The following is a 16,429-nucleotide window of genomic DNA, read 5'->3' as shown; positions in this document are numbered from 1 at the left end:
GAATTTAATGAAAATCGGTATGTAAAGTCGGGGAATGAGCCGCTACAATCTAGGCTATAAATAATTTTATTCACGCTGAGTAAAATGGTAGTTTAGGGGAAGGCCTTAAATTTAATTATCGAATATTTATATTATTAGCGGTCCTATCGATAAATACTATATAACTAAAGTTATATAGAATTCAATTTCCAGTCATTTATGTCTTATGCATTTTTACCGTACCGGCTCTGATAACACAGATATTAATGAATTTGTATTTTTGTTGCCAAGTCCACATCAACGCCGAGCCACGAGAAAATGGGTTAACAGAATTTAATGAAAACCGCTATATAGAGTCGGGGATAAGAAACTACAGTCTAGGCAGTAAAAAATTTTATTTTCCCCGAGATGAAGTGGTAGTTTAGGGGAAGGCGCCTAAAATTTAATTTTAAATACCGGTACCTATGTTATTGGTGCTATAGAAAAGTACGGTACTACATAACAAAAGTTATAGACAATACAATTTCCGATCATTCGTGTTTCATTCAGTTTTACTGTACCGACTATGATAAGATTGGTATTTCAGAAAGCCTACAATATCCAAAGCGCTTAACACTGATCAACAATTACTTTACATTGACCATTGTTTGTTGTGATGTTCTTCGTTTCTTATGGTGCCGCTCAACTCCGATAGATGGGATTACTACTGCGTACCGAGTATAACAGCCTGACTGAACACTGGCGGGAAATAGCTGGGGAGTTGGGAAACTTTCTTCTTTAGCATGCCATTCCTCTGGTTCATACATTTTCAGATACTGCAGGAATGTAACACACTGGTTCATCATAGCATTCACCAGTATCTAGTAATCGGGAGATAGTGGGTTCGAGCCCCACTGTCTGCAGCCCTGAAAATGGTTTTCTGTTGGTTTCCCATTTTCACACCAGGCAAATGCCTGGACTGTACCTTAATTAAGGCCACGACCGCTTCCTTCCACTTCCTAGGCCTTTCCTAACCCATCGTCGCCATAAGACGACATGTGTGGTGCGACGTAAAGCAAAAAAAAAAAAAAAATTAAAAAATAGCATCATAGCATTCGAGTTATTCAATCCCTACTCTGAGGCACTGATTGGAATGAGTAGTGTGCATTTTTAATGGAATAATGACAGAGGAGTGTTCATGGTAGTCTGCGACCTGGTTGTTCCAGCTCTGGAACTTTGGACTGTTAGATCAGCACCGTAGTACTGTTCGTTGAAAGTGAGAAAGTGTGCGGTTTTTCATTTGATCGAATATTTTATATGATAACATTGCTTTCAATCGCTAAATTCCTACTGACGTTTTTGTAATGACCTATGTTGAATTCAGTTAGGAAAACCACCAAGTCAGTCTTTCTGAGAATCCCGTAGCGAAGCACGGGTACATCAGCTAGTATGTGGAATAAATTGCATGGTAATCACAGCTCTCAGTCTTGGTGTTTCACTTTCTACAAACAGCAGTGTATTTCTATACTGTACAATGTTCAATACTTTCTATCCCTCCCACAAAAACCAACTATTCTAATTTGACGGTGACACATCAAACATAAGCTCAATCACAAAGTTATATGCATCTTACCTTGACAGAGCTTTCTTGTAAGGCAACTGTCACAACAGCATGAGTCTCTGCTTCACTATAATTTTTGTTAGCCAAATAGGCCTGCGCAATGTTGTTATTAAGAACCCAGTTTGCTGGATTTAACTCCAAACCTGGAAAGAAAAAGAGAAGATTACATTAATGGCTGATAATGTGGTGATAATTAGCCAGGGAACGTACAGCTTTGTTTGGCGTGTTAACTAGATGGATGTGACTTCACAATCAAGAACTCTCCACATGCCTATGGCAAGATTTGAACCGCAACATCCTAGATGAAAAAGTCAGCCAGTAGGCCACCAAGATCAAGAACCCACAAACAATGGTTGAACAGGGAAGAGATGTTAATGACATTTTCACGCTCATGGACTTTGCTAAGCTGGTGAACCCCTCGTAAGGAAGGTCCTCAATGAGGGTGGGTAGCTTCGGCCATGCATTGGAAGCTGTGTGTTAGTGCAGTGGAGGATAGTGTAGTATGTGATCTGCAGAAATGGTAGGAACAGCACAAAACACTTAGTCCCAACGTCAAGGGAATCAACCTGTCAAGATTAAAATAACACGACCTGGCAGGAAAACAAACCCAGAGCTCCAAGAACTGAAGGGCAAGACATCGACTACTCAGCCACGGAGCCAGACTACAAGGAAGACAAGAGAGGAGCAGAGCTCAAATTAAGTGGAATCAATGCAGACCACCTTGGGACTTATCTCAGAAGCTGGAAGCCTCAGAGGGTCCAACATGACATTAATCAACTCTGGTTTACATTATGACTGAAGAAGCATACCATATCGCCATGTGATATCATAGGCCTTTTCTAAAGTCAAAGAAAACATCCACCAAATGCTGTTTGTGGAGAAATGCATCCTAAATAGAACTCTCCAGGCATACCAAGTGGTCAGTGATTGGTACTCGGACAAACGTCCTTTTTTTCTCCAGACACCACAGCGGTGATTCACCATTCTCTCAAATAGCTTACACAAACAGTAAGACAAATAGGTCTGTAACTTCCTGCATACTTAGGATTTTTATCAGGCTTGAGGACACGAATTACTATGCCCTCTCACCACTGAGACAAACTCACCTTCTATACAGATTTGGCTGAACACACGAAGGAGATATAACAGACTACCCTACCTACAGACTACGTGTTTCAACATGTGGTTATGGACATTGGTCCAGGACACGTGTCCTTGCAAAGTGCCAAGGCACAAAGGCATGTTATAGCCCTCTGAAAATTGAGTGGCAAAACTTAGGTGATGACATTCTACCTCCTGCTTCAGAGCGAGGAAATCACTATGGTAATTCCCGGAGCCAGACACATCCACGAAATGACTGGCAATCGAGAGTGGTTCAGTGACAATACTGCCTGCAACGGAAATTCCCAGTTCCTAAGATGATCCTTGTATACCAAAAATATTCTAAGTTTGGTCCACGCTTGAGATGACTATGTTTGTGATGTCATAGATGACACATCTCTCCCTCTAAGCTTTCTTACTCTGTCGAATAAGAACTCGCGCCTTAGCACAGAGTTTTTTAAATGTAACCAAGATGGCCACAGTAGGCTGTGTACAATAGAGTTTACGAGCACGGCAGCATTCTTTTATGGCTGCCGCAATTTCTTTGTTCCACCAAGGAACAAAGTTTTCGGTGAGGAGACCCTGAAAACAATGGAATGAATTCTTCAGCAGCAGCAACAATAACTTGTATTATGTAAGTTATATCACCATCTAAGCTTCACCTGGTCACTTCATTAAAGACAGCTAATGATGCGAACTTTGGCCAATCAGCATGTTTAAGAAACAAAGTGAGAACAATGGGAAAATGGTGTCACTGTCATAGGGATCATCGTGTGCAAGAAGGTAAAACCAGCGTTCGGCAGCACAGACTAATGTCTATGCGAGATTATGTGTGTACCGTACACTGCAATGAGTTCACCTGTGTTCAAAATACATAAAACCAGCTCTCTTACTAATAGATCCAACTCCCTTTGCCCTAGGGCAAGACATTTCAGAGCCCCAAATAGGGTGATGGGCGTTAAAATCGTCCAAATAGAGGAATGGAGGTAGAATCTGATCTATAAGATCAGTTACATCATTTATGTTAAAAGGCTGACCTGGTAGAAAATAAACATTACACACTGTTGCTATGACAGGCAACGGAACGTGAACTGCTACAGCCTCCAGCAGAGTTCTTAGTGGAACCTCTTTGCTGTAGTATCAGGACAAAAAATTGCAATGGCACCGGAAGCCTGGTTAGCATAATGTCATTCTGTTGAGCAGTCGAAAATTTCTCACAACCATATGATTACCTGGTCTGAGATTAGTTTCCTGAATGTAGACTATACTCACCGAAAACTCACTAATTAGCTGGCGCAGCTCAGCAAGATGCCTATCATACTGTTACAATTCCGCTGCACCAGTGCCACAGTGTCGACTAAAAGGGATGAGTGTTAGGTTATAAGCAGCAAAATGCTTTAAAACCTAAGCAGTAACATCAATGGATGAGGGGACTGTTGCCCAGAACTTCCAACGTATTTTGGGGGAGGGATTTCTTCCTATGAGGGGAGTGCTCACATTTAGGACCAGGCGTAACTGCTGGCGCTGATTCAGGGGGGGCATGATTTCCCCTTAGCAGGAGCACCTAGTAAGGGCGCTCCTCTCCTCTACCTTTTTTTTTTCTTGTTTAGACGGGCTGGCTGATATTTTCCCAGCCTCCCTTGGATGGGCATGGCTTTCGCCATCCTCTTGGTGGGGGAGACTTGACCTTCCTCCACCCCTGCTGTGCCGGCTAAGGAGTCCCAGCCAGCACAGACTTCTTTGTGGTCAAAGGTGGGGTGGTCGCCACCTTCGAGCTTTTACTCTTTGCGACTTTGCTCACAGCAGCAACAGCCTCCTTGGGCGTAGCGATTGTAACAGGTGTAGATGATGTAAATGACAGACCTGGAACACTATGTACTATCTTAGCGCACTCTAGTAATAATAATAATAATGTTATTTGTTTTACGTCCCACTAACTACTTTTCTAAGGTCTTCGGAGACGCCGAGGTGCCGGAATTTAGTCCCGCAGGAGTTCTTTTACGTGCCAGTAAATCTACCGACACGGGGCTGTCGTATTTGAGCACCTTCAAATACCACCGGACTGAGCCAGGATCGAACCTGCCAAGTTGGGGTTAGAAGGCCAGCGCCTTAACCGTCTGAGCCACTCAGCCCGGCTACCCGCGCACTCTAGTGTCTTGGCGGGTGCATTCATAGAAATCTTCTGGATCTTAATCTCACTGAGATATACCAGACAGTTCCAATCACAGGCTGAATGAAAACCAGGGCAATTAGTGCACCTGTAAGGAGTTGTGCACTCTTCCACAACGTCAGCTACTCTGCCACATGTACCACAAACAGACGGATTCCAGCAACGAGATACCATATGCCCAAACCTCTGGCATTGATAGAAACGCATGGGAGGCGGAATATACAGCCTCACATCGCAGCGATAGGTTGTTACCTCTTGACTTTTTCTGGTAACACTGATAATTTGAAGGAGACAATGAACGCACCTGTGACAACGGCCTCACCACTGAATTTGCGCATAATACGCCGGACGTGTGTCACACCACAGTGCTTCATGTCTTCCATCAACTCGTCAGTATGCAAGATAACAGTGGAAGATAACTCCACGAACCAGATTCAAGGTTTTGCACTCCTCCATTTTGAAGGGAATATCACCAAAGTGGTCGCACGTGAGCAAGGGATCAGCATGCACGGCAGTGCAGTCTTCAGCAACAAACTACTGTTGCGCATAAGGTCTTCCAGTTCACCATGGACGTCTTTGTGCCTATTGGGCAAAATAGGCTTCACCAGCTTGAAGTCACTCCCATCAGTTCTGGTAGCAACCAGAAACCTACGGAAGCTGGATCCCATTCCTTCACGCTGAGCATGTTCCCAGGAGGCTGAACCCCGCAAGGAATCAAAAGTTAAAGACTTCGGTGGGGGACCTTGGTGGGCAGGCTGAAGATGTTTTACGAAGCCATGCCCGAAATCATCCTCCCCAAATGCCACCCACTTGAAGCCATGCCAGAAATCCTCCCCCAAAATGCCACCCACTCCAATCAGGGCCCTTTGTGGCCAAACCAAGCACCCAAGGCAATACCCCGGGTCGTAGCAGATATTACCGAGGGTCCAATGTTAGACGATGCACAATATGGGATGAATGAGGCAATGAGCACTAAGACTCCCTTCAATTACCCGCAATAACATGTACCCCATAGTGTGTACAGAGTAATAAATATAGATAAAAAATAAAAACAATAATACGCCCGGCATTCGGTTCTGCAGGAAACTGTGTTGTCAGGAGGATACTACTGCGTGGGTACATGGCGCTCCCACCCGACGTGAGTTCTGGGAATACTGTCGGGCTATCGGGCGTAGTCGCACACGTAAGAGGCCCATCCCCGAGCAGCACACATATCAAGAATTTTCAATCGGTCTACAACTAACCCTAAAAAGACAAAAAGAAATAAAGAGGGGACCGATGGCCACATGACCCTTTTAGTCGTCTTCTACAACAGGCAGAGATTACCTGTGGATGTATTCAACCCCTCCCATCCATACGGGGTACAAAACATTGTACCAAACCATAATCCGTGTCCACGCCTAAGTCGTCCCTTAAGACAGGCAGGGGATACCGGGAGTGTATTCTATATCTGCATCTCCCACCCGCAAGGGGTGTTACTCTTTTAGTCACCTCTTACGATAGGCAGGGGATACCGTAGGTGTATTCTTTGTCTGCGCCCCCCCCCCCCACCCCCACCCACAGCAGATAACAACATTCTCAGGACAACCGAAGGTGGGGTTTGGACTTGCTTGTCTCCCGAATGCAGAGCTGACTCCATAGCCGTAGCATATCTGTGTGATTGAAGAGAGAGGGGTGAATGTAGGTATACGTAAGACAGTGTATTTCAGAAGAGAGAATGCCTTTGACAAAGAAGCACACTCTCACTACTACTCAACAGTTATAAACGTAGTAAACATCACAATTCAGTAAAGAGGGCAACCAACATTGGCACATTAACCTACACAGCAGAAATACTGCAAACGAGTGCTTTTATGTTTGTGAGTGGACAGATGTTGAATTAGGCCTACACCTTGTTGGAAAGCAAATAAGGAGTAGGGGCATAAGCCCCACCAGACAGTGACAGGACCATTTGTTGCACGACATGTAAAGGTGGTCTGGGGACACGGAAGCCTACAGGCTCTTAGACCATTGAACTACTTAGGTTAGGTCCAGCGAGTGACAAGACCAATTGGTCTGCAACTTTAAACTGAGCAATCCTTTCATTTTCACCAAATATGGCAGCCCTGAGGCCAGATGACTAGAACTCTATCAGAGACAATAGCAAACTTAGCCAACCAACAGCAACACAGAAAATGGCAATATTTCGAACATATTCTTTCCAGACTGCAAGATGAATGTGCAAAAGTATTCCCACAATAGTACTTTATCATGTGGAAATGTCTATTTCCAAAGTGGAGTAGGGCCTATTATCTCGGATAAATGGCATTTAAGTCAGAGCGCACACTTCATGGACACGCAACATGGGACAGGAGACACGACTGAAATAACTTGTCCTGTCCCGTGCCCCATAGGCCACGTACATGCACATCTGTGGGCCATTAGTTAAGATATCCTCTAGTGATTCGGAAGGCTTGTTGTTACAGTACTTCGAGAATTACGAAAAAGTCGGGTAACTAGACGAAAAAAGAGATTTTGGGTCAACTCATACTCGCATAACGTGGACTGCCAAGAGAATGGTGCTTTCGTGTTGGCTAAGAAACTTAAGATCCTTCATAATTTCATACATTTTATTACAGAATGAACTGGAAGACATTTCAAAAGTTGCTGCATATGGTAAGGCCACTAAGGCCCGGTTTCACAGTATACGCTTAAGCCTTGGATCGGTCTTAAGCAGGAGCTTAAAATCTGGACGAGTTTCACAGTGGGGAATGCAAGTGGTAAGCCGAGCTTATCTGTGACTGGCTTAAGCTGTATGAAACTGAGGTTTAAGCTAAGGATTCAGTTCAGATTGTAGAGCGCTGGCCTTCTTATAGCCCAACTTGGCAAGTTCAATCCTGTCTCAGTCCTGTGGTGAAGGTGCTCAAATTCATAGTTAGTGGGACGTAAAACCAATAACATTAACATTAAATAACTTATATTTCTGAATATATTTCGAGGCTCGTGAAATAATACAGTTACCGTGTTCCGATATACAGTAAAAGAGAGAAAAATGTTGGTCGGTCACTTGCTTTCTTGGCTTACGCTGCGTGAACCATCAACGATAGACCGATGAAATTTAGAGATAGGCACATCGTTACGCGCAAAAAGGAAGGAATGGTAGAAAAATTTGGCAGCTGGTGACCACGTGTAATCATAATAAGAGATGTCAGTTCAGGGTATGAATAAGATAGTGTGTGGAAGGTTTCATTGGTTTTTTTTACGAACTCGAAAGCAAAGCAGAGCAAGACAATTTCATACTGAATGATACTGTAGTGCAGCCCATAACAAGAATGCAGCAACACAAGACAAGATAGACCAGCAATTTTCTAGAATTCACGGTGTGCAAATATTTGATCTCATCAATGTAATAGTGTGTCATAAAACATTATGTAGTATTCGGCGTATTGTCCGCCTCCCTAGCATAACAGTTAGTGTTATTAACTGCCGTCCTCGGGGGCCCGGGTTCGATTCCCGGTACTGCCAGAAATTTAAGAATGGCAGGAGGGCTGGTATGTGGATGAAATGGTACATGCAGCTCACCTCCAATGGGGGTGTGCCTGAAAAGAGCTGCACCACCTCGGGATGAGGACACGAGTTTACATTTGCATTCTGCGTATTGACGCTAGGTTTATTTATTTATCGTATGATAAAAGTACAGCCTTACTGTGTTACTGTGCAAACTGTGAATAAATAAAGCCACTGTGAAGTATTTGATTAAATTTATCAATGAGCATTATAAAAATTTGACACCGGGCGAGTTGGCCGTGCGTGTAGAGGCGCGCAGCTGTGAGCTTGCATCCAGGAGATAGTAGGTTCGAATCCCACTATCGGCAGCCCTGAAGATGGTTTTCCGTGGTTTCCCATTTTCACACCAGGCAAATGCTGGGGCTGTACCTTAATTAAGGCCACGGCCTCTTCCTTCCAACTCCTAAGCCTTTCTTATCCCATCATCGCCATAAGACCTATCTGTGCCGGTGCGACGTAAAGCCCGTAGCCATCAAAAATTTGACAGTAAAGTCTTAGCACCTACCTTGTAATCTAGCCTACACCGTATACAGTAATTTGCATTTCAAACTCCTCTTTAATTCCAAAGTGATGTAAATCCAAATTCTCTGCACTAGAATTTTAGCCACCATGCCAAGCATACTCTGTTTGAAGCAGTCTAGTAGAGAAAAATAAATGAAGTCTTTTTATCTTATTATGGTTGAACTGTAGAAGTATTGTAAAGAAAAGAATGGAATTAAGCAATATAAAATAAGATACGTAAGTTGAAAACTAGAAAAGCAGCTAGAATTGGTAAGATTTCTGGGGATACACTAAAGACTATGGGATGGGATATAATACCGTATTTGAAGTACTTATTTGATTATTGCCATTGATGCTTTCACGGCCCATACTTATGGACATGATACTGTATAGGCTTTTGGGCTTATGCCGTGTCAAGAAAATAAGGTGAAATTCTTTACATTTCGCAGAGAACTGTGTTCTGTGTCATCAGAAGAAAATCTCAACTGTCCACAAGAAAGGCATCTTAAACAATGACTTTTTAAAATTTACATGTTATGATAGAAGTGGAAATGGCATGTTCATTCGCCATCAGATCGCTCCCAGGATGTGGCACAGCACTAGCGTTCGAAACGGAAGGAGACTGAACCATCGGAATCAGTCTAAGAGGTTCACATAACATGTGTACCTAACATAAACAACATTGACAGGTGTATGACATTGACACAAGCCTGGAATGAAACATCTGGCGATGAGGAATGTACAAATTCAGAAAACACCGAGATGAAATAACAATAGTGATAACAATAAGAAGTGGCCGTGGCCTTAATTAAGGTACAGCCCAGCATTTGCCTGGTGTGAAAATGGGAAACCACGGAAAACCATCTTCAGGGCTGCCGACAGTTTGGTTCAAACCCACTATCTCCTGGATGCAAGCTCACAGGTGCGTGACCCTAACTGCACAGCCAAGTCGCCCGGTTTTTCATATTTTACTCCTCCTTCAAGGCTCTGTCAATCAATCACCACTGATCTACGTTTAGGGCTGCTGCCTAGGTGACTGATTTCCTATCAGTTGTCTGCCAAGTCTTTTCTTAAGTGATTTCAAAAGAGTTGGAAATTTAGTGAACATCTCCCAATCCCTAATTCCTCTTCCTATAAACTAAGTTAATATTTGCCCCCAATTTGTCCTCTTGAATTAAAACTTTTTCTTAATATAGTGGTCTTCACTTTTAAAAACTCCATTCAAGCTCATTCATCTACTATTGTCATTCCATGCCATCTCCCCACTGACAGCTCAGAACATTCTATTTACTTGAGCCACTCGGTCTCCTTACTCCCGAAGTCTTTTTTTTTTTTTTTTTTTTTTTTTTTGCTAGTTGCTTTACGTCGCACCGACACAGATAGGTCTTATGGCGACGATGGGACGGGAAAGGGCTAGGAGTGGGAAAGAAGCGGCCGTGGCCTTAATTAAGGTACAGCCCCAACATTTGCCTGGTGTGAAAATGGGAAACCACGGAAAACCATTACTCCCGAAGTCTGTCACATTCAGTAATTTTGTGTGATCCTCTGCAGACTAACAAGGCAAGATAGCCAGGTGGGATCATTACTGGCTTGTCATAACATGGCTGTGATTCCAACCCTGGCCAATTCCTAGGGAACTTCAAAAATAAGAAGTCACCTCCTGAAATTTGGTTTCTACATAAAAACAGAGATCCTGGCAGAACTTAACTCTATGCACCAGAGGTGAGACTACTGCAGGCTGCCCTTTTGTTGCTAGCAGATTAGTTACTTAATGGTCTCTGCCCCATAGCCTACAGGGTAGTGAGCATGCCTCTTAAAACATGGCCCTGAGTTCACTTCCCACTCAAGACCTGGATCTGACAATCAGCCTACGTCAGAACAACTGAGGAGATATCTGTGAGATAGCAAGCCCAGTTTGGAAAGCCAAGAATAATGGCCAGTAGGAACTGCCGAGCTAACCATGTAATCAGCAGGCCTTCGAACTAAACAAGTTACATGATACACCAGGGGTGTAGTGCCATGTGGTTCAGCTTTTTTATTTAGTAGATCAGATGCCTCTTAGTGACAATCTATTTTTTGATCTGGCTCATAGATGACATTCCATTGGTCATTTAAACTCCTCCATCAAGGGTGCATAAAATGATGTCAGCCTGGCGACTGAAGCGAGTGCCCTCCACTGCTTCATTTTTTACATTTTCTTGGTCCATTCATTGCTGGTAAGTCAGTTGGTAATCACACTTATCTGTGTTGAATTCTAGGAGCAACATCGTTCTGTAACAAACTTCGTCAATATGCTGATATGAGTGGATTGAAAAATATGCATGTTTTAAATGTTTTTCTATAAACGTAAATATGTTATATTTTTGGGTATAGTTTGGTGGGTCTCTAACCTTAGGAATGTACATATCGCTCGACTACAAGTAATATGAGGTAAAATATATTTACTTTTCAAAATACCGGAAATGCATCAACTTGTGCTGCAGTGCGTAGACCACTAGTAAAAGTTTACAAAGATTCCATGGTTATGATCACAAGTAGGGCCTATTTAAATTTCACCCTTGGTTGAAAGATAAGCTAGTGACAAGTCAACTGCTACACATTGCAACAGTTGTACCTAACCTCCTTAAACAACTGAACTGAAAAGCACAATTGACCAAGTATAATACATAAAACAGTCCTTAAAATTTTTAAAAAAGTGTTCAATACTAACTGAAGGGTAATAAATCAAAACTAGTCAACAGCATTGTCCAAAGCCAGAGTAATATAGCCCATCTGAATGAATTAACTTCAATGTGTGCAATAAAATATTGAAGAAATCACTTCAGTGATAACCTAAAATAAACCTATTTGCCTACGATCATAGATGGAGCCTCCACAATACTAAAGAACACCTGTGAGGTTTAAATAAAAATATTTCTGGATTTTCATTTAAAGTCCTCAATCACATGTGGAATTGCATACAATACAAATACTGAACTTGTGCTTTACACCAGAAAGGTCATAAAACTAGCTACCTAGTTAGAGAATTAAACTGTAGCCAGTAAATTATCACCCAGTAAAAACAATATTACGATGAATGTTGCAGAATAAAGCATCATACAATTAGGCTTATCAAGAACTTACAGAAAACCATAACCTTAAATTTCTGCAAGCCATATACATGAAATACCTAAACCTAACCCATCATATAAGGATCAAGTTAGCCACATTTAGGTCTCACTAATACTATAAAGCAAAATACCAGTGTGCAATTTTGGTGCATACAGTGGCAGTGAAACAGACGATCTCAACAGAACCACCACTACACATTAAACAACAATTAAATAGACCACTGAATTCAATTTTTAAAACAACATTCAAATTGTCCAGGGGTGAACAAAATCACACCACTGTAAACAAAGACAAAATGTTCCTTGAAGTTCGTGTTAATTGACCAAACGCTACAGATAATATAGTAATACACGCAAAATAGGAGCAGAATGAAAGAATGGAAAATGTAAATAAAAAGGGTATAGAAATATGAACAAATAGGTAGTTACCTTCTTTATAACATTGAATCGCTTTCAAATAGTCTTTGTTCTTGAAGTAGGAGTTCCCCAGCTCCTTTAAAGAGTCCACTTTGGACATTTTCTTATATTATATCTGAAAATAAATAGTACGCAGTATGGAACACTGTGCACTTAAAAAACTCTTCCGAAGACTTCAAGCGAAAACACTATCAAAAAGCTATGGAATATAAATCGTATTATGTATAAGTATGAATGTATAATAATTAACATTACAGGAGAATATCAAGGAAGAACTTCAGCAGGTAAATATTTCTGAAAAAAACATTGCATACACTACCCACAACACGGTATTTCAAATAACGCAAATAAATAATGACGTATATCCGAACAAAGAATAACACACACAAAAAGTCAGCAACCTGCTCCCGCTATAACTATCAATGTGCTATAGTATTAGCATCTTTATGTCGTTAAGACACACACACACTGATTGATAAATTGAAACTGAAACTTAACACGCGTCACTACACACCCCACAACTTCCTGACTCCGAAAACAAAGTTATCACTTATCAGCAGCTCAAAGCGGCAGCTCAAGCATGAGGAAAATAGTTCCGATTACGAACAGCTGCGAAAGGGTAACCAACATTTCAAAAATGAAACATGGGAATTATTTTAGTGACTATACATACATACGGAGACGCCTGGGACTGTAATGAACTATCATTTCTCTCAATGATAGCTCTGATTAGCAATGTCGTTGTAAATTAAACTCATGATCGATCCACTGACATTTATTTTTGTCTACAATTCAATACAACCACACCAGTGCGTATAATATTGGTAACATTTTAGCGCCGCTGATGAGCAGGCAGTGGTTTTTTCCTTCTCTATCTACATCCCGAAACGCTCATTGGTTCGTTTCATACTTAACACGGCAAGTAGAAGCTCTCTGGATGTCGCCGGAAAGTGAATAAGTTTCGGATTCTGTTAACCAAGCTAAGTAAAAGAATGGGATGGAACAACAGTACAGATAATTTCATAAATCTCGAAAATACTCTACAAAGAGAATAATATTGGGGTAGACAATACCACAGATAAGTAGGCCTACAGAAGTGCCACTTGCTACACATAGACTACATACTGCAGATTTGTGAAGTCGACGAAATTCCACACAAGACATTCCAAAATACTCAATCGTCTATAAGTTATATTTTACTGAAGGATTGTACAGCACATAGGAAATGGTATGGTTTTCAAATACCGTACCAGGTCTTCAGAAAATCACTATTAACATGTGGTAGGTATAAGTACAACACCGGTAATAAAAATATTCAATCAACAATACCGTAATCAAACTGTTCTCCAAGCTCACAAGAATAAGGTAACTGAGTTGATATTGACTCCTCAACTGACACATGCACCACAGGAAGTCCGAAAGTATTATCTGTTGTTCAAGATAAATGGGTGGTATTTAAAGTACGGTAACAGTTAAGATAAGAGTCTTCTAGCCTAGAAACAAGGTTAGCAGAATAATGTGTTACTCAACTAACCCTGTTATATTTGTAACAGGTAGGAGTTCTTCGTCGACCCTTCATTATTTCTTTACACAAGAAGTCATTCGTCATAAGGGTGTCCCACAAGGCACAGTATTAGGTCCACTATCGTTCATTCTATTTATTAATGATCTAGAGAAAACAATAGCAAATGACGAACATTCGCACATCGTAATATACTATGCAGATAATACAGTCATTTATGTTGAGGGCGATATATGGAATCTCGTCAGACAAAGAGCAACTCAGGCACTGCTTAAGGTTAAAGCATTGTTAGATAATAATGAATTGTTTTTAAACATTAAGAAGACAAACTTCATAAATCGTTCAATAACAGATACAAGTCAGGGATTTTTATCTACATATGAGGGCTGGTTCGAGATCCACTCAGCCTACATGATTACATTTGCGAGCTATCTGACTGTGAGATAGCGGCTCCGGTCTAGAAAGCCAAGAATAACAGCCGAGAGGATTCGTCCTGCAGAACACAAGACACCTCGTAATTTGCAGGCCTTCGGGCTGAGCAGGGCCAAGGCCAAGCGCTTCAGGGCTGTTGCACCGTGCGATTTTTACAAATTTATGAGACATAGTAGCAATTTAATGTTGCCACATGTCAATACTTTTAAAAGAATAGGCTCCAGTCTGAATGGTAGTCCAATATTAGTACAGAGACTTACATACTTTCTGGAATACATAAAACATAAATTTCAAGGTTTCGAACAGAGTGACAAATTGGTAACATCGATGGTACCGGTAGGTGAAATTCTCATTAAACCATACATGAACTCCAAGGGAGGAAACATTGTAGGTTCATGTGCAAATACTGTCAGTGATGCTACATCAGCTAAGATGTTAGGTCTATGCTGATATTATACGTGCTAGTTTTACGATAATGTAATGCCCATTTAAATTGAAATATGTTTGTAACATCCTGTTGTGCTGTTAGCAATTCTGCCTAAGTAAGTTAACATTGCAAAATGCTGTCGTGTTTTACAACTGTTTGCTGTTTATCTTTAATGACAGAGTCACTAAAATACGGTAATGACGACAGTATAATTCAATATCCTTTAAAATTTAAATGCTATTTGTTAATAAATAAATTATTCCATTAGCAAAATATATCAAAATCATGTCTGTGTTTAACCATGTTCCGTGTTTCTCTGCATTGCCATCGCCTCCTTAGCGTGACGTCACCACGCTGTTGTTAGAGGCCTTATTATCTAGGTGTTGGTGCAAACCAATAAAGGAAAGCTATACATTTCCTTCAACAGTTGGTAGTACCTAATGGCGCTCCTGTTGGCATTCACCTAAAACAACAACAAAGAAAAATCACTCTGCGCCGAGGCTCCATCTCTACCAGGGAGTAATGAATACAGGGAGCTGCCCTAGTAACTGTGGCTATCGCTTGAAGCCAACGGCCACGCACCCCACGGTTACCAAAACATGGCAGTTCTTACGTTGTGGATATATACAAACTAAGACATTTTCTCGGGAGTAGGGAAACTCCGAATCGCTCAGTTAAGTAGAATCGTTTCAAAATAACACGGCGATTAACGGTAATAAAATTTTCTGGCAAACAGACCTATTAATGTTTTTTTTTTTACTAAGCTCTAAGAAAGCGTTTCTCATGACCCGCAGCCATAAATCTACCGTCTCGCTAGTTGACCATCGGTACTATAGCAAAAGCAAAGCAAAGTCATCTCCGTACAGGCCATGAAGGCTCTAGGAGGGGAGGAAGGTAAAGGTTTCCACTATCCGTAACCTCGGCACTTGATGGGGTAGAGTGGTTAGCTCTACGCCCGGCCGCCTTTGCCCCCAGGAATTACCCTGGTACTGATTTTTTATGTAGGCTGAGTGAACCTCAGGGCTATATGCACCTCCGGAAGTGGAAATCTCATTTCTTAAATTTTACGACTTCCTGACGAGGTTCCGAACACACGTCCTTCCAGGCGAACCGAGCTCACCTTTACCACCTCAGCCAGGCAGCCCCTAATCGGTACTATAAACCCAGTATATTAAAAACAGTAGATGCAAATCTTCACCAGATATCAGTAAAGATAAGGAATAGGCTATTAATAATGACATGCCGCAATCTGAATGCTTTAGGGGAATGCGCAATAAACCACCAAACTGGGCTTAGCAACATTACTTACTACATATTTTGGAGTGGTGGTGGTGGTGGTGATTATTGTTTTAATAGGAAGTAAAACCATCAAGTAAACCATCCTCTGACACAAGTGGAAACAATGCAAGACCCAGCTAAGGGCCCCTTGGACGCCAACCCACACTCCGAATTTAAGAGACCCTTAGGCCCTAAATCGCCTTTTACGACATGTGGTGGTGATTATTGTTTTAAGAGGGAATACAACTAGGCATGCATCCTCCATTAATACTAATCAGAGAGAAATGAAGATATTGGCCAAAGAAAGACAAGGGTCATGAAGGCCGAGAAAATGACCGCAGACCTA

General features: G+C 41.6%; 1 protein-coding gene across 1 annotated transcript in view; it reads right to left on the bottom strand.

Moving 5' to 3' along the window:
* Positions 1 to 12,992, bottom strand: part of LOC136879362 (E3 ubiquitin-protein ligase TTC3) — a 349,380-nt gene extending 336,388 nt beyond the window's left edge. Inside the window, exons 1-2 of the mRNA XM_068229092.1 lie at positions 12,437 to 12,992; positions 1,592 to 1,722 (exon numbers count right to left, since the gene is read on the bottom strand). Of these exons, the coding sequence (XP_068085193.1) occupies positions 1,592 to 1,722; positions 12,437 to 12,524 (219 nt within the window). The 5' untranslated portion in view covers positions 12,525 to 12,992. The remainder of the gene's footprint in view (positions 1 to 1,591; positions 1,723 to 12,436) is intronic.
* Positions 12,993 to 16,429: the final 3,437 nt, after the last annotated feature.

Source organism: Anabrus simplex, chromosome 8, assembly GCF_040414725.1.
Source record: "Anabrus simplex isolate iqAnaSimp1 chromosome 8, ASM4041472v1, whole genome shotgun sequence".
Taxonomy (NCBI): Eukaryota; Metazoa; Arthropoda; class Insecta; order Orthoptera; family Tettigoniidae; genus Anabrus; species Anabrus simplex.
Note: the sequence above shows the minus strand (reverse complement) of the source record. Positions and strands in the feature narration are given on the sequence as shown.